Here is a 19888-nt window from a genome sequence, read left to right as displayed (position 1 = left end):
CTATCGGCAAGCTCTAGGACCAAACACTTGGAAAAATAAGTGATAAAGTTCTTCTTTCCCTTATAAACCCAGTAAGATTGGATATTAATTTTCTAAAGGTGAGAAATTATACAGATTTGTCCAATTCTTTAAGACAAATGATATCTCCCTAGAAAATGTCTCAAAAATCAGTAGATGATAATCCTGCCAAAATATTTAAATTGATGGGGGAGGGGAGGGGAGGGGAGGGGAGGGGAGGGGAGGGGAGGGGAGGGGAGGGGCGGAGCAATCTCCAGCTCTTTAAACCCCAAAAGCACCCTAACCTATTACAACCCAGTCTATACAGGCACACTCACTGGATGAAGGATGGTACCCAGGATGTTCTGGTTGTGGCAGCTTTCCAGAATGATCTGAACATCTCTCTGAAGCAGTCTCGACTCAGTGAAAAATTTGGCTTCTGCAGCAAAAGGCTCTGGTGTTTCACTGCCATCTGCTTCCCGTCGAAAAGTTGGGCACTAAAGCAAAAGTAAGACAGGTGAGTAATGCAGCCTAAATGTAAGTGCTAGGCACTCTCACCCCACAGTGAGCTTTCCAAATAGCTAAGCTCAGGAAGGTTTCAAATCAGGTCTTCCTATCCTTTTAAAAACATACTGATAAAAAAGGCACTGGAAATATTTCAGATTTCTTGATAAAGGCAAATAAAACTCACATTACCATGAAGAAAATAATTTTAAATTAAAGTTGAGAATGGCCCCTTACCAAGAAAAGATTTGCCAGTGCTTAGCTTTTAATACTTCACATTTTTAAAAATCAAAATGAATATTTTATATTAATATATGCCATATTCAGAAAACTTCAGAGTCTCCCTCATCTCTCCTTTTCTAGGCTTATATACTCAACAATCTCTAAGCACAGCCCATTCCAAACAGACCCAGAGTACTTAAAAAAAAATTCTATTTGATACAATTAGAAATCTCCCACTGTTGGTTTAAACCAAAGTAAGTATAAAGTATTCTGGTCAATGTTAATGGTCCATACTAGGAAGAAACAGTATATCTGAAATCCCCAAGTAAAAGAATCTACCTATCACTGAAAACTTCCATAAACCCTATACCCACCACATAGCCCAGTGTATGGTCTGACCTTGATCCCTGACAGCATGACCGTGACCAGGTAGTAATCTGGGAGGAGCAGGGCCCTGACCACACTGCCGTCCCGCACATGCTCGATGATGGCTGCATGACAAAATAAACATCTTAAATCATTAACAAAAGTTGTGCCAAGGATAAACAATGTCCAATCAAACTGCATTTAACACAGATACTCTCCCCAAAACCCTGAGAGAGCCTCCCTCTGAGAAGGGAGGATGCACTGGCAGATCATGAGGTTTTGCACAACAGACACTTGAGCAAATGATTCCTGGAGAATATAGATCAGACCTGCTTCTCTGTCTTCCAAAACTTCTGGGACCTTGTGGTTCACACTGAAGCTTTGAAATCCGCGAACTAGGATGTTCAATTGAGTATCAGGTGGCCAGCAAAAAATAATTCAGGATTGATAATAATTTCATTTTACTGTCTGTAGTTAACAAGGTCTCAAAGTAGGGCCGAAAATCACAGTGTATAAATACACACACTCACACACACACACACACACACACACACACACAAACACACAAGCGCACACACACATACAGTAGGCCCTCCATACCTGTGGGCTCCACATTCATGGATTCAACCAATCACAGATTGAAAATATTTGGAAAAAAGGAAAAATTTCACAAATTTCTAAAAAGCAAAACTTGAATCTGCTGCACACCAAGTATTACATTGAATCCAAGAAAATAAAGAGAGGTACAGGTACCGTATTAAGTATTATAAGTAATCTAGAGATGACTTAATGTATATAGGAAGATGTGTGTGAATTATAGGCAAATGCTATGTCATTTTATATCAGGAACTTGAGCATCCTCAATTTTGGTATCTGTGGGTGATACTCCTCCCCACAGATACTAAGGGATGACTATATGTGTTTAGATATATATGGCATACATGTCTCTAACTCTAAGTTTTAGGGGTGGTATTTAAGTAGCCTTATTTTAGTGAACAAAACATCTCCAAAGTGCAAAATACCAGTAATTTACTACTAATACTTTGAAACAGCAAAGGACTAGCCTCTGCAAAATGCATCTGATATAACCTATGTGAACCAAATTCAAATTCCTTTCCAAAATACCATGTTGTTGTTTCACTCTTAAAGATTTCCTTTGGATACTAAATAAGTAAAAGAAAGGCTTACTAGATTTATAAACCTCGAGAAGCAAAAAGTGCAAACAGAAAGAAATGACCCTGAGTCACATCTGTCTTTTCCCTTCAGCCTCACCATTGACAGGCTTCTGGTGGTGTGAGTCCACAAAGTGCCTTGGGTTCTCAATGGTATACTTGAGGTCCCGGATAGTATGTGAACCGTTCCCCTCACTCCACATCCCTTTCTTAGCTGCCTTTGCTTGTTCCTCACATTCCGAAAGCCGGTTCTGCTCAGGACTGGAACATGAAAAAATAAACAAGTGGGGTTAGTGAGTTCACAAACAGAAATATGAGGCTCTTTGACAAGCGGTTTCTTCAGCATCTTCTCCCCTTGAACAGACCAAAGCATTTGTTTCAGATCTATGGCTTAAGACTCAAGCCTATCATCAGAAAATCACCATGAGTGCAATTGCCAGACTCCAAACTTGTTCCTTCAAACAACAGATTAAATTGAAAGAGTATTTAATGAGAAGATCTAAAGAACACACATCTCGGTACTGCCACTATTAGTGATTAGAAGAGAACAAGTTAGTGGCTCAGAGGGGAGCTGCTCCAGGGGGTACAGCTTCATTTAACCATCCCAGATTCAGAAACCAGAATCCAGACACAGCTCAGCAGGACACAGTGCAGGGAAGATGACTAAGAACCAACCTTACTCTTTCTCAGTCTACAGAACTAGGCTGGGGAATGCTGAGTGAATGCTGTTATTACAGATAACATTACCTCAAAACTACCTATACATTCAATAAGGCCAGCTAAGCAAAAGCAGTTTGAAAATGAAAGCCTCCTCCTTCATTAGGCAAGAAACCAAACTACATAAAAGAATAGTGCTAGAGAGGAGACCAACCAAAGCAAGTTGAAAAAAAAAAAAAAAAAGAAGCTAGAAATGGGTCTTCTCTCTGAGCCAAAGGGAACAGTGAACTGCAAGGCCATGGCACAGTCTCACACACCTGGAACCACCAATGGTTGGCTGTATGCAAAATTTCCTCCCACCTTCACCAGTAGGGATTTCTAAGCAGGGATGACCTACCATTTTTCAAGCCAGGAGTCTTCATGAAGTACCTCTCTTCCCTCCCCTACCCTGAAAGGCAACCATATCCTCAAGGATCCAAATTCACAGTCAGAATAAACAAAGAAATGTAGTGTAAGAGATAAAAGCAAATACAAAACTAAGAAAAGCAGACTTTAGGTCAAGATAATTTTGGAGAAAAAAGAATGATGGTACTCAAGGGGAGATTTCCTTGTTTAGATACCAATAATGCTGTGGAATTTTATTATTCATTCTGGTTACAAACTCAATTCCCAAAAAACACTGTGATGGTAATCAAGCCAGTAATTGTCCTTAGATACAACTTGGACATGTTTCCAAAAACACCACCTAAAACAAATATCTTAATTCAACAAATTCCCACATGCACACACCACAATTACAAAGTCTAGCAATATCTCCTTGCAGTCAGAAAGGACCACAGAAGTATATGGTGAAAGACATGACTATGAAGGCAGAGAGAATGCAAAAGGTGAATTTTTGCCTTTGCTCATTCTCATCATTAGCACATCTCATGCAAATATTTCTCTAAAGCCTTTTCTAGAGCTACAACAGTCATATAATATAGGACTTAATGATTTAAAAACAGCATGTTTATAGACTCCAAATTACTAATGTAGCATATCACTTTTCAGAGACTGAAGTGTTAATTAAAACCAGCTGCAATCCATCCTACTGAGAGCCAACACTACTGAACTTGATCATGACATATGTGCTATAAACCTTACATATCTAACACTCCTTTCTAACAAGTTCACATTGCCATTAGCTAAACAAATACATTTTTACCTACTAATTAAGTATCTACACATTCATAAACCAACACACACTTAAAAGACTTTGTATATAAATTTTCCCGGCTGGGCGTGGTGGCTCACGCCTGTAATCCTAGCACTCTGGGAGTCTGAGGATCACTCAAAGGAGGATCACTCAAAGGAGGATCACTCAAAGTCAGGAGTTCGAAACAAGCCAGAGCAAGAGTAAGACCCTGTCTCTACTAAAAATAGAAAGAAATTAGCTGGACAACTAAAAGTATACAGAAAAAATTAGCCGCGCATGGTGGTGCACGCCCGTAGTCTCAGCTACTCGGAAGGCTGAGGCAGGAGCATCACCTGAGCCCAGGAGTTTGAGGTTGCTGTGAGCTAGGCTGACGCCACGGCACTCTAGCCTGGGCAAGAGAGTGAGACGCTGTCTCAAAAAAAAAATAAAATAAAGACTTTGTATATAAATTTTCCCTGAATCTCAAAACAGCTGACATCTTGTCAGTTCCCCCAGATTCTAAGCAGGTGATTTTGCTTTGTCTTCTACTTATTCACCCACTTAATTTTCACTGCACTTATTCCTTACACTTGATAAAATATTGTGTTATCTGTTTATTGTCTGCCTCCCCAGTAAAATGTTAACATTTCTCATTGCTATATTCTCAGTGCCTAGAACACAGCCTGGAACACAGTGATTGCTCAATAAATATTTGGGGATGAATGGATGGATAAATACTCTGGAGCTGAATATCTATGATTTAAAACCTGTTGACCCTTATGAATATGAGTAGAATTGCCTATTCTCAAAGCCTGTTGTTAAAGGAGCTACACATGTCAAACACCATTAATGAATTCTGAATGACCTCCTGGCTTAGAATAAGCTATACCTGGACAAGAATGTCCTAGAATCTATGAAAGCATCTGAAGATAACCATTTTATGTCAAAAGGCAAGAATGAAAATGGAGAAAAGCCAATTTACAGTTGACTACCAAGCAGCCCTGACATCTCAAGGAAGTTGGAGGGACAGAAGAGTAATCAATACTTACTTATTAGCTCTCATGCCTTCTCTTCGGGTGGCTAACCCCTCTGCAACCAGTGACTCTGCAATGTTTTCCCCATTGGTATCTAAGGAAGAAAAAAGGAATTTAAAAACAAGATTCAAACCTGCCTCCAACAGAAACAGAGCTCAAAGGGGACCACTTTCACACTTAGCTCTTTATGGAGAATAATCTGCCAGAGAAGTGGACAAGGCAGCGACATAGCATTGGGTTTTTCAGAAAACCTCTTCTACCAATATGTCTAGTCTCTAGGACCCAAAAGTCTATCAGTCTTCTTCTCAAGACTTTGTTTTTAATTTTCCAGTGTATCTTCCAGGCCAAAGGCAATCTCAGGAACCACAGGAGACTGACAAGAAAGCAAGACACATGCAGCTGGCAGCTCAGGAGAGTATAAAGCAGTAACCAAAGAATTAGAGACCTAGAACTGAACACAAATTCTGCCCCTTAATTGCTTAGACATGCTCTCTTACCACCTTAATTTACTCATCTTTAAAGTGGGGAGAGCTCATGCCTTGATGGGTTCTTATGGGAATTAAATAATAATGTATATAAATTACCAAGCACAGTATCAAGCACATGGCAAGAATTAGGAAATGTTAGTCCCTTAACCCTGTAAAATCAGAGATTCATTTAGGATTGTTTATCACACTTTATACCAGAAAGTCAAATTCCTCTCCTATTCTGTGCTCCAAGAAGACACTACAACAAGGTACATTATTTGACAATGACAATGACTTTCTCTTGTTCTCACAAAGATACTGAGAGAACACTAGCCAGATTTCTGCTCTCTCACACAGCAGCCATCAGAACTGGTAAGAAAGATGAAGTTAAACATAAAACCCAACCTGATTAGGTTCTATCCAGGCACTTGAAACATTAATTGCATTTCCATACTATTGAAAAAGCTTTTAGGCTCAGTGTTTTCTCTTAAATCTCTGCTTGTCAGCTAAAACTATAAAGGAAGACATCTATGAGGGAATCATCACATAAAAATCTTTAATATGGAAGAGAACAAGCTCCTAGATACATTGAAACACACCAGTCTAACGGATAAGTAATATCAGCAGAGAATAAAATTCTCTAAGATTTATATCTGTACACTACACATTGACTTCTGTAAACAGTAACAAGTACACACACCACCCCCAAGCCCAACCTAAATGTCTCCCCATTAGCATGCCCAAATTTCTGCAGAGATAAATTATAAACCTCTCTTCCTACCAAGAAAAGTTGAGATGTATGATATTTATAAAAAAATGCTCAGGTTCTGAGGCTAACTATAGCTCCCCCAATTCTTTCCATTGAGATTACTGCTGAGGGCAGAAATAAACACAATAGTAAATTTTACATTGGTTCTTTCAAAGCAACAGAAACCCCAAAGATTAGAAAGTCTAAAGGAAAAATTCAACAATTAAGGGAAAAGTTGAGCAGGTCAGGGGTGAAAAATAAAGCCCAGCTACAAGGCAGGCATGATGGCTCATAGCTATAATCCTAACACTCTGGGAGGCCAACTTGGGAGGACTCCCTGAGCTCAGGAGTTCGAGACTAGCCTGAACAAGAATGAGATCCCGTCTCTACCAAAAAGACATAAAGAAAAAAAAAAAAAAAAACCCCAGCCAGCTGGGACTACGGGCACACCTGTAGTCCCAGCTACCAGGGATGCTGACACAGGAAGATCCCTTTGGCCCAGGAGCTGGAGGTTGCAATGAGCTACAAGGACGCCACTGCACTCCACCCAGGGCAACAAAGACTCTGTCTCAACAAAAAACAAACAAGGCAATGGAACACCCCTCCTCATAACTCCCCTTTTTAAAATAAATAAAATAAAAAAATAAAATAAAATAAAATAAAATAAAATAAAATAAAAGCCCAGGTACAAACAAGGTGAGTGACCATAAAACCAGCCAAATCAACAGCGTACCTACTAGCTCTCAGACATTTTCTTGGCACAGAGCACTCTGAAATGGCCCATTTCTAAAGAGTGAGTTCTGATTATTCCTGCAAAAAGCAGAAAAAATGTATCTCCCTAGGCTGAACCCTCAAAGGAGGCAACCAAATGTGACAGATGGGATAGTGAGATAAGAATTTATAGGCCAAGGATCTCCTTCCTGCCTATTACTTACAAAATTATGAATTTGATCAAGTCACATTTGGGGATAGTATTCAGAGCAGGTGGGTCAGAAGGTTAGTCAGAAGACTAATCATTTTTTTTTTAATAAGTTCAAGGGTAACCACAAATTCTCAAATTTTACCACTCTTCCCTGTCATAAAAAGTGATTAGCAATGAAATAGGATAAAAAAATAAGTAATAATTATCTAAGCCACTGCTTTCTTTCATTTTGGCATTAAGAATTGGCTAAAATACCTGAGTGAAAATACTAAACATTAAACCATTTCCCTACATTTAAAACTGAAAGATATAGGTAATTTCAATCATTGCTTCAGTACATAGTTACTGATCACCTACTATGTGCCAGGTTTTATCGTAAACACTAGTGTGTTAGTGTACTAAATTATATCCAGTTTGTAATTTGGGTCAGTTTTAAAAAATAAACTTTTTAAAAACAACTTTAAAGATAATTTAAAATATCAGCTTCTCTTAACATAACCAAGGTTATTAAAATGAACTCTTCGAGGTGGTTTCCTTACAGAATATCTGTGCTGGCAACGATCTATGGTCCACTGAGGTCCCTTGCAGGGTAATAGAAGACTGACCAGCTGTTACAGAACTGAAACTTTTTAGGTAATGAAATCCTTGAACAACTGTATTTTGAAGATAGTGCACTTCATCTTGCCTTATGTTCTTTCTAACCAATATTCACTGAACAATAATTCTTAAGTGTTTGATTTCCTTCTATATTATTAGAATTAAGGGTAAAAAGCAAATTTATTTATTTACTAACTTCCCTTTTTGGAAAGATTCCTTTTATTTCCAGAATTTTCCGTTCAATCAAGAAGCAGCCATTTTCTGGCAGGCTAAAAAAGGGGTTTCTCTTCTAGGTGGGAAATTGGACAAGGCACCTCCAAGTTCATTTCTAACTTATTTTTCTAACACCTCTACAATTAAACTCAAAATCTTAACAGAATGTTGTTTGCATTTCCATTCTACCCTGTTTGCTTACCACTAGCACTGACTACCGAAGTCAAGTAGATTAATTTAAAGCAGCTCAGTTATATGGGCTATCAGGAAGGATTTTTTAAATCAAAGTATCACAGAAAACCTTTTAAAAAATCTGCTCCCCAAATAATTCAATGAACATTGACTATTCATATTCATCTGGATGCTTTTTGGAAAACAACCTACCAATTCTTTCAATGTCCTATTTCTGTTCAAACTTCATTGCTCAGTTTTATTTTCCTTCTACCTAATTCAAAAAGAGACCAAAAACACCTAATATCCCATGAGCCATGTGGCTCAAATAAACAATAGGTATATGTGTGTACACACACAAATGTATTTATTGAGTACATTTTCTGTGTCAGAGCTAGGTGATTTACATATACTATCTTTTTAAACACTCTCAATAACTTACAAATGAAGAAACTAAGGCATAGAGAGGGGATGGGCTAAGGGTACATGGTAGAAAGTGTCAGAATTCTAACTAACACATATCCACACAACTCCAACATCTGTGTTCCTTCCATTCCAATACAAAACACATAGCCTGCAAAAAACCATAGGCCCTAAACAAATCTTCCTTTCCTAAAGAGAGTTCCCAAGAGGAAAAGAGAAGCTGCAAGATAGATAAAGGAAACAGAAGATGCAATAGGAAATCTATAGGAATTCAATTAGCACTCTGACCTAGAAGCACAGAGCCACTGAGTTCCACGAGCTGATGGCCTAAATACAAGGAAGAATGCAGCTCTGTACTACACATACCTAAACTAAGCCAAGAAAGCGGGCAAAGGAGTAAACAAGGAGCAAGGGGTGTCCCTCTGCACTTATGTGCCTTGTGCCCAGTACCCAAAGCATTTCCAATTACACCTTCTGCCAACTGTCCTAGACCTATCTCCACCAGCACCCACACTGGCCTTCCACCACATGAAAACTGATCTTTAGAGGAACTTGAGACTCAGAGAGAAATGAGTCCTCTCCTCCCTGCAGCTCACCTTTTCCAAGGTAGATCATGCCATACTCTCTCCCCTGGGGAGTCCTGTTTTCTATCGTGAAACAGACTTCCTTCCCAATCAGCTTCTTGCGAAGGAACTCTCGAGCAGGAAATGCCCAGGGCTGAAAGACAAAACAAATGTGTCACAGGAGAACTGCCTAGATCCAGACCCCAATTAGCATTCAACAACTTCATTCCTTCAATAAATGTCTGAGTACCTACCATGTCCTGGCCCTATGCTAGGCCATGAGAATATAAAAATGAAATGCACACAACACAGATCACACACTTAAGGGGCTCATAAAAAAAGAGGGTCCAGTGGTTGGTTTAACTAGCAAAGACCCTAAAAACAAGCCTGAGAGTTTCTCAGACACTGGCAGCAGCACTTCTTCCCCATCACTGTCTGTTCAGAGTTATAGCTTACTTTGTGAATAACATTTGCCAACACTTTTATAACACTTACCATGTGCCGGCCACTGCTCTAAATGCTGTATATATATCAACCCATTCACTGAAATGAAGTCCAGGCCCCAGGAACCCACCTAGGCAGAGGGAAGTCATAAATAATGACAATACCTCCATTTGTTCACCTCTTTCCAGTTTACAAAAGCACTTTCACTGACAATTAAACTAACCTGAAAACAGTTCAAGGCATTGCTGGAGAAAAGACAAGGTTCTACTGCTATTATTATTTTAGGGTGAATCTGCTGCTCAAGTAAGAGCCTTATTTGTGTCATTTCCATCCCCTTTTCAAAGATCATCAACAGTTTAGAAGACATTCCCAAAATGTCTTCTCTTATGTTCTAGTCTGAAGCCTTTACAGGTCCCAGAATCCTGGGGGGGATACCAGTAACAGACCCTGGATAAAGGATTACCTTGACAATGGCAATTCTTCCCTCTCACCCATTCAAGACAAAGACACCGTAGGAATTAGAGTTTCCATGTTATGTCAAGATAATGTGCAAAGGGGTGGTTTTGCCTCATCCCCATCCCATCATTACTAGGATGGTTTAAACCAGGTGTCCTCAAACTACAGCCCGAGGGCCACATGCAGCTATTTTTGCCTGTTTGTTTTTTTACTTCAAAATAAGGTATGTGCAGTGTGCATAGGAATTTGTTTATAGTTTTTTTTAAACTATAGTCCGGCCCTCCAACGGTCTGAGGGACAGTGAACTGGCCCCCTGTTTAAAAAGTCTGAGGACCCTTGGTTTAAACAAAGGGAGATGTCTCCTTAGAAGCAGCCCTGTCACAGCGGCCACTGGCACTTGAGTTTACGGTCTGGACCTAGTTCAGCATCCCAAGTTACTTTAGAACAGAAGTAAGTAGGGATGGTGTAAGAGTTCAAGGAGCTTATGTGATGAAAAAACTTAAAGTATAAAAGGGGCAAGTGGTACTAAGTATGCATATGTTGTGTATTATAATCTCCTGAAACCACAGAACTCAGTCTACATATAGTAAAGGCACAACAGTACACTGGTGGCCTAAAAGGAAGCCTCTAACCTCTTTGGTCCACAAAGATTATGCCATGGAGTCATCCAACAAGCTTTTCTAGAAAGCATCCATATGACTTCCCAGAAACCAGAAGCCAATCAAAAGATGGCAAGTTCACCAATCCGTTGGACTGGTATTTGTAAAAATAGTACTGTCACATAACATCAATCATTAATGGTTCTAGGATGAGCTGATTCTGAGGAAGGGCTTTCAAAGACACAAAAACAAGCATATCCTCACTAACCTGATGCTCTCTCCTCAACGTACCAACAAGCAAAGGAGCACTTCACTCAATGGCAATATTGAGTTCATTTTATTTTTATGTCCTATTTCTACCTTGACCACTCTCAGAAAGTCTGATTGTTGATAAATCATCTCAATTATTGAACACATTACAGATATAGTACTGAACACAACCTCTCACATTTTTATAACCTTAGTGATCAACTTATTCTAAGAACATCCTCAGCTATAGATACATTTAAGATTTAGTCCTAAATACCATACTAATATTTAAAATTCAGTAATAAACAACTTTCCTTAATACTTGTAAAAACTCTGACAAAACAAGTGCTCCTAAAGGAAACCAAGGCTTTGGTGAACACTCACTTATCAATGGTCAGTCCACCAAACTAGAAAAGAAATATCTAGCCTCTGTGGGGAAACCTCCAATGGCTACCAACCAGGCAGAACATCTCTAAAACCTTTTAATGCTAGCTCAAGGAATATCCTCCTCTTGGAACCTCATCTTTACAGCTAGTCAGTCACTGGTCACTAAGAAGCAGCCATACTGGAAATCTTGAAAAGGACATATGCCTAACCTTATTTTAAAAATAATCTAGTTTCTCTAATCTTTCTTTCCTAAACCAGTCTTCTCAGGTTGTGCTTCATCCAGGGTTGTGCAAATTCAGCAACTGCACAAGATATCAGCTAAGACAGGCAACCAGGAGACTCCAAGAGATATGCAGGAAAGTAATTGACCACATCATTCTTCACAAGGGCAAGAGAGTACTCTGGGAGAGAATTCTTAGGGAAGTGAGACCAGTATTATCCATGTGTCCACACAGAGGACAGCCAGGCAGAAGGACAGGGATATCTATCCCAATAGAATCTCTCAAAACAACTCTTAAGTTTCAAGTATAGGAAATTTTGCTCATAGCATTTATCAAAAAAGGTTCAGAAGGTCTAAGAGGAAGAGTAACTGTGGTCTATTCAAATTATACCCCAGAACTTCATCTAAGACACAAGTGGCCTTTAAGTAGTTGAGATTCAAAAGTACCTCTTTCCTTTAGAAAGCCCAACACAGCAGGCAATCTGGTAGCTTACAGTGCACTGCAGGACTCAAGTAAGGTTGTGATGTCTGCCACAATGAAATGGAACTTTTAATTCCAATCTTCTCTTTGATCAGGTAGACTCCTAAAACTACTGGGACAAGATTAAACCCCAAAACAATGCAAAACCTTAAAGCTAGTTATTCTTATGCATGGCCCAATTGCTGAATACCTTCTTGTCCCTCCTTCTCTTCTGACCGTCCCACTGTATCATCTGGAACCATAACTGATAATCCTGCTCTGCCATCTCTCCCCCAGCACCCCTATCCTCAAAAGCTCCAATGAACACAAGACTGTGACATTCATTACTATATTTGTCATGAAACCAATGTACAGCTTTACACACAGCAGGAGCTCAATAAATCTGTGAGAAATAAATATATAATTCCCATAGTTCTCATCAATGCAGTATCTAGGCTGCCTGGAGTAGCTAGGCAACACTTGGGATTAGCCTGAACAGGGCAGGGACGGCTGGGGACATACAGTGGAGCTTCTTTCATTGCCATAGGACTTAAGAGAGATCTGAGTTTCTTTGAAAGAAATATCATGAGGGAAAACACAGAATAATCAAATGTGATATTTGAGACAGTGATACAAAGAGAAGCAAATGAACAGTAATGTCCTTGATTCCTCTTGAATGTAAAAAAACTAGACAACATGCTCCAAGCAATGGAAAGCCACAGGGAAGGGTAGTGCCACCTTGTATAATCCACAGACACTCCCCCAACAAGGAGATACATAGTTTCCTTTCCTCATTATTCACTGTATACCTGCACTGTGTCAGGTATTGACCAGGGAGAGAAAGGCTATGGAGAAAAAGGGTTTCTCCCATTGAAAAGCTTACAGTTTAATAGCAAAAGACACATAAACATAGAATGAAATGGTGTGAATGCTATGACAACACAAAGATGGAATGAAGAAAGGAAATATCAGGTGTGATGTACTGGGCCACACAAGGTGGGGAAGGAACTCCTGACAGAGGAAGCAGCATGAGGAAGAAGGACTCAAGCAGCCTGTGAGAAGAAGTACTTAAGTACTTCAGCATGGTTGAGGCTTAGCAACTCAGAGAGAGTTCAGTAAGAAAAGTCAAAAAGTCAAATCACAAATGGGCTTGTATCTCAGGCTAAGGCATTTAGTTTTGTCACAGAGGTAATGAGGAATCACTTTAGAGTCTGGGAATAACACTGAGCAAGGGAATAAATGAAATTATGTTTCAAAAAGATTTGGGAGGATAAAGAAATAGAAGGAGGGGAATGAAGGCAAAGGGACTATTATTTCAACGTTCCAAGTACCCTATCAGAGTCAAACAAAGAACAATAGCAGTATTAATGAAATGTCAAAGATGGGTAAGAGAGGTTTTGAGGAGGCAGAATCTCTAGGTCTTGATAAAGGCCTGGATGCTGTCATGGGGCAGGGGGGAGTGGGGAGGTGGTGTCAAAATCAGGTTTTGGGATCAGTTGGCATTACTGGCAACTTACATCAGAGCAGCTTTCAGGGCATGGTAGGAGGAAAACCAGATCACAGCAGGGCAAGGAGAGCTCGGATTATTAGGAAGGAGAAATAATGACTGTTGGCTAGGAAAGAATGAAATCTCTGGCTATCAAATATATCATCTCACAGGGATCTTTGAAGAGTTACTAAGAGAAACTGAGTTGCTCTAGAAGAGACAAAAAGCACCAGACTGTATATTTATATGGAGCTAAATATATAATGCTGGGATCAGACTGCATAGTATCTGCTCACCTAGGATAGTTCTGGTAAAATTTTATTGTCCTGTTAACATGGGATACAGTTGTGATATTTTAGAATAAGTTCCCACTGGCTTTGTGTTTCTCTGCTGAAAATTCTCATCCATGAAACAGGAAATTAAAATCCAACCCCTCTTTCTTAGAGGCTCCACTACTTCTTACATCTAGGGAAATGAACTTAATCAGCTCCAAGAAAAGTCAGCACTCTTCTCTCAGAAATAGTCAAGCTATTACACACATAACTGAAAGGAAAAGAATTATTCAAAATGTTGGTTCACCCATTTGGTTAGCACTCCAAATCTGAAAAATGCTAAAAGAGATTTAATCTTTTAGTCTAACAGTACTAGCACTAACTGGAGTAAGAGAAATTAACAGGCAGTAGTGACTACCACAACTAACATTTATTAAGTACTTCATAAACATGCACTAACTACTTCACATTATGTCATTTAATCCTCATTAAATAACCCTGAGGTATACACTATTATTCCTAATACCTGTGGTCACTAATGGAGGACCAATGAAAAAGAACTGATTTTAATCTATCTAAACTTATTTTAATCTATTTAGTCTGATTACTGTTGGTAGCAGAATTATGGGTGATTTTTCTCTATCTCTACCATCTATAACATTGCTTCTCTATCTTCCTAATTCCAACAAAATGCCCTTTATTATAGATGAAAAAACTAAATGCTTTCCATAAATATAAGACCTCCATGAACTCTTGCCTTTTCTTCACCTCCTTGACAGGGCATAGCATAGGAAAGCTGAGGTACCAACCTGCCCAATGTCACTAAGTTGGGGTAGAGGACAAATAATTACAATCCAGAAACTTCATTTCTGATAGCCAAAGTACTACTAAGGGAGAGCCACGCGCTGATGTTTCCAATTGTAGAGGAGCAACAGGAGCCAAGAAGACTAACAATGCCAGATGGACTCATAGCAGCTGCCTAAAAAGGCAGAAACTTAAGGAGTTGAAGGCAGACCACAATGAAGCCAAGGTGGCCCAGGAGATGGCGGGGAGGAGGGAGAAATGGTGGGAAACAAGCTCAGTGTCTCAATTCAGCATAACACAATGGTTCTGAACTACTCATGAACCACAAGTTGCCTTAAGAAACTGATAAAAACTCCTCTAAAAAATCCAGGTTTACACAAAATTTTGCAATTTCTTAGGGTTCACAGATGTCTTTAGAGGTACATGGATCCCAGATTAAGAATCTGCAATAAAGTATGGACCTAGCATTTATAGTATGCTACCATTTATAAAAATCAAAGTGTCTGCTCTTGTAAGTGTTAAATATCTCTGGAAGGAAACACAAGATCTTAGTAACATCAGTTATCTCCGGGAAAAATACTATTTAATAGAATTTTCACTGTATATCCTTCTGAATTTTGAGCAATGTGAATGAATAAAGAATTCAAAAATAAATTAATAAAAGAGCTCTGCCATAACCAATGGTGACTTTAAATGGCTGAGACTACCGAGGAAATATTCCTAACATATTCTAAGACATGAAGTAGTGAAAACATGACAACCTAAGCCTATGGGAAAGGGTATGAGAAAAATCCCCCAGACTGCAACTGCTGCTAAAGGTAGTAAATGTGTACACAACAGATGGAAGCTGCTGTGGGGACATCCGGAATCATCAGTCCTAGCTGCAAAAATATTCAAAATACACAGGAAAAAAATACATCAAAATTGCATCAGTGAAGGAAGAGAGTGGACTGTCACCTAGGTCTACAGCCTCAGGAAGCACGTACCTCATCGGGGGTATCTTTTGCATCGGGTTGTGTGGCAGCTGCCCGGCGGGCAAGATTTCCAGCGCGAATGTTGCTGAGGTTGATCTGCCGCTCAGGAGGAGGCCCACCACGAGGCTGCCCTCGGACAATGATGGCACACCCTGAGAGGACCTAAGTGGAGGGGGGAGGGATGAGAAAATTAGTGGTCTACAGGTAATATCACCATAATGTAGATTGTCTACTACTGTATCCCCAACATCTAGAATGACATCAGAGGCACTCAAATATTTGAATGACTGAATGAATAGGATTGTTTTTAATTTTGTAACTGAAATGCCTATATTAAACTTTAGGTCAAATTCTGAAATGATGGACCCAGAAATATAAGTAGGAATTAAACAATAGAAAAGTCATAAAATAAATAGACTGAGGTGAAAAGGGATGTGAGACATGGACATTAATGACCTTTGTAATTTCATCCCAGCAAGCAACACTACTTGTGTTCTTTTCAATTATTAAAAAGTTCGCATCTCAGGCCAGGTACCATGGCTCATGCCTATAACCCCAGCACTTTGGTAAGCCAAGAGTTTGAGGCCAGCCTGGCAACATAGTGAGACCTCATCTCTATAAAAAAGCAATTTTTTTTTAATTAGCTAGGCATGGTGGTACAGGTCTGTAGTCCCAACTACTCAGGAGACTGAGGTAGAAGGATCAGTTGAGCCTAGGAATTGGAAACTTCAGTAAACTACAATCATACCCATGAACTCCAGCCTGGGCATCAGAGCAAGAGACCCTATCTCTTAAAAAAAAAGAATGTAATTAAAAAAAAAAAAAAGAAGTTATTATCTTCAGCCACACTTTCTATTCTAGGATTGAAACAAACAATGCAAGGCTTAAAAGAAGGGAAAGCTGAAAGAAGATCCCACATACCATCCAGGAGGAACTGAGCATGCCCAGGACTAACGTGGAAGCAGTAATCCAGAGCTCAGTCTTCATAGTTCCCTGGTGGACAGCTCTTATGTTCAAGGCCAAGAGAAAGATACAGAAGTAATCTAGAAAATCCATGCCCTAGAAGATTAAAACAGAAGACTCTAACAAGTACCTTAAGGCACCCAAGAGTAGTAGCTCTTTTCATCTCACCAACTAAAGGTGCCAGGCATAGTGTCCACTTGCAACTATAAAGACGAACTCTGAAGCCCATGGGCATTTAACTTGAAAATATTTACAGGAGAGAAGAAAGGAGGATTTTAAGTGAAAAAAGAGAAGAAGGGGCCTACAGAAAAAATGACCCAAATGACCTAAGATATTCAAATTCTTTGCTCAGAGGGCACAATAAAACCAACAGATTGTGAGAGGTGCTCTCAGCATTGGATTTACCAAACCTGAAAGACTTGATTCTACACTTCAAAACAAGAAATAGCTGGCTGGCACTGCGACATATACCTGTAGTCCCCACTACTCAGGAGGCTGAGGCAGGAGGATCACTTGAGGCCAGGAATTTGAGGCTATAATGCACTATGATCATAACTGTGAATAGCTGCTGCACTCCAGCCTGGGCAACAGTGAGACCCTGTTTCTTAAAACAAAACAAATCAAAACAAAAAACAAAACCAAGAAATAAGAAATAGCTACTGAAAGGTTTAGTAGATAGAAGGCTAGAGGATTCTGTCAATGTAGAACATTGCTTAGACAAGACCATGGAGTTCTCTGTACAGGAATGATCCCTATAAAGGAAGCTGAATCAAAGGAAAGGAAAAAGGAGTACAAAGGGAAGTTATGCATATACATCCACTTTCCATTTGATTGACATTTCTCCCTCACCTCTCCATCTTAACTAATGCTATAAATTGTGAAATATTAATATAAATACAGAAGTGCATTTAAACCTATATGTACAAGTTAAAGAAGGAAAGTAAACAATTGAGTAAATACAACCCAGGTTAAGAACTAGAACACTGCCAGTACCTTGGACTCCCTCTGGGCCCCTCTCTAACTAGCCCCTTCTTCAGACCCCCACCATTATTCTGACCATGGTGATAATCCCTCCTTTGCTCTTCCCTCTGTACAGTTCATCTACATACATATCCCTAAGCAATGTGGTTTTGTTTTTCCTATTTCTAAACTCTATAAAGTCTACTGCATGTACCCACCAATGATTTGCTTCTTTTGCTCATCTGGTTTGGTGAAACTCATCCATGTTGATATGAAACATTATACAAGTTGAACTTCCCAAATCCAAAAATCTAAAATCCTCCAAAATTTGAAACTTTTTAAGCGCTGACATGAAGCTCAAAGGAAATGCTCTTTGGAGCATTTCAGATTTTGGATTTTTGAATTAGGGATGCTTAACTGATAAGTATAATGTAAATATTCCAAAATGTGAAAAAAATCAAAATCAGAAACATTTCCAGTCCCAAGCATTTCCAATAAGGGATATTCAACCTGCCTGCAGTTCATTCATTTTCACAGCTGTATAGTATTCCATTGTATGACTATGGCACAATTCATTTATCCACTCTTTTACCTTTTTATGAAAACTGTATCAAACAAATATGCATATTCCAATTTTCAAAAACTAGTGGTTTGATTCATGTCTAATTATCCTCAACAGCCTAAGTACATAGATCTTGGCCTAAATCACTTCTCCCTGGCTATACTATGACACATGCACAAAAAGACTGTCTTCCTAATCCAGTTAAAAGGCATGCTTTTCATTTTTACCTTTTCTGATCAAGTGTTATCAGCAATTGGACCCTCAAACTTCCAACCAAACAACATTGCCAAAAGCCTATCCTGAGGATCCATACCCTAGCCATCATCCCAGGGAACTGATATTCTCAAAAGATAAGCTCTCAAACAAAAACAAACCAGAAGAGTGCAGGTATACTAGAGTAGAGGATGCCTGAAGTTCCTGAATGAGAATGGCCAAGGAAGATAAGCAAAAGAGCTTGGATCCGACTCATTTATAGTCAATTCTTCCTTATAAGTGGCAAAAACAAAACACATAGCAATAGCACAGTGTAAAATTTCTGCACTTTAAAATCATTCAAGCACAGATTCCAAATGGGGCTGAGGAGAGCCAAGTTACATACAGCATACAAACCAGATCATCTGTCTCCAGTGCCTGTTCTTTGCCTTTACTAAAGTTTTCACAAAAAAGAGTAAAGCATTCCAGGAGACCTCTTGGTAAAGTCCAATTGGAAAAACAAAGACCCACTTACAAGATAACTCCTATTTACCTTGGTTGACCAAAGTAAACTCTGATAAATAAGCACTGACCCAGACTGGGAAACTATCTTTGTTTCTCAAGCCTGCCAAACACTACAGAAAAGCTCAAAGACACAGTGACTGATGAGGAGAGCCCCTTTTCACCTCTAAATATCAGAAAGGTATTACTTCTAATGCCTCTGCCTAGTAAACTAGATCCCTGGGGACAAAGAGTCTACCACTATTATCCTGGTCCCACTAAGGGCTTTGGCAAACAACCTGTAGGTAGTAATTGTGAAAAACTCTTTCATATGCCCTCCCTCTCCCTGAATGCTATTCTAAAGGCTGCTGTAGGAAGTTCTTTGCATTATTCCATCAAAAATGCTGTTCAGACAACAGTCGATGCTTGCAAGAATAGATTCATTGTGGCAGGCATTGCTATTCCTATTCCTCCAGGAGGAAAGGACTGGCATGCAAATCTTTCCTCTTAAATCTCTTTCCCTCATTTGGTCATTGCCTTGGTGGTGACCTATGAAGATAGGTGTCTGTAGACCATTATAGAAGGAAGAGACCTGTTTCTCTTAGGGTAGAACTAGTTTCCCTCCTATTATTCATAGGAACTGAAATCGTTCAAAGCACACTACACCTTTTCACTATCTCCATTTCATCTTCCAACCACTGTCAAACCTCTCCCACCTGTCTTACTTGTCAATGGTCTTTAATCAAGATTTTCTCTTAATAAAAATATTATAATGGCCTTCCCATATCTAAGGTTCTCCACTAGATAAAGCCAAGAAAAAGTATCTTCTGGGGGAAAAATATTTAAAATGTCCAAGTAAAATATGAAAAAGGCCAAGAGTCTATGACAGACAACTTATATCTCAGATGGCACCAAAATAAGTCATTTTTCTTCTCTGAAAGACTTTCCTTCTAAATTGGACTATTTTTATGATTTTCTTCATTAATTGATTCATTTATTCACTTACTTACTGAGTGCCAACTATGTGCTAGGTATTGAAACAAAACAGACATAAATTTCTGTTCTTGGGGAGCTGCCATTCTAGTGGGGGGAGATGGACAAACAATAAACATCATATATAAGGGAAATA

The 19888-nt window shown here is 39.2% G+C and overlaps 1 protein-coding gene across 1 annotated transcript in view; it reads right to left on the bottom strand.

Annotated features, from left to right (window-relative positions):
• The window catches only part of SND1 (staphylococcal nuclease and tudor domain containing 1), a 425525-nt gene that overhangs the window by 375108 nt on the left and 30529 nt on the right, over positions 1-19888 (bottom strand). The window contains exons 2-7 of the mRNA XM_012789123.3: positions 15594-15743; positions 9264-9384; positions 5142-5220; positions 2362-2522; positions 1123-1214; positions 336-494 (exon numbers count right to left, since the gene is read on the bottom strand). Of these exons, the coding sequence (XP_012644577.1) occupies positions 336-494; positions 1123-1214; positions 2362-2522; positions 5142-5220; positions 9264-9384; positions 15594-15743 (762 nt within the window). The remainder of the gene's footprint in view (positions 1-335; positions 495-1122; positions 1215-2361; positions 2523-5141; positions 5221-9263; positions 9385-15593; positions 15744-19888) is intronic.

This window comes from Microcebus murinus, chromosome 9 (genome assembly GCF_040939455.1).
Source record: "Microcebus murinus isolate Inina chromosome 9, M.murinus_Inina_mat1.0, whole genome shotgun sequence".
Classification (NCBI taxonomy): domain Eukaryota; kingdom Metazoa; phylum Chordata; class Mammalia; order Primates; family Cheirogaleidae; genus Microcebus; species Microcebus murinus.
This window is presented reverse-complemented; position numbering and strand designations above follow the sequence as displayed.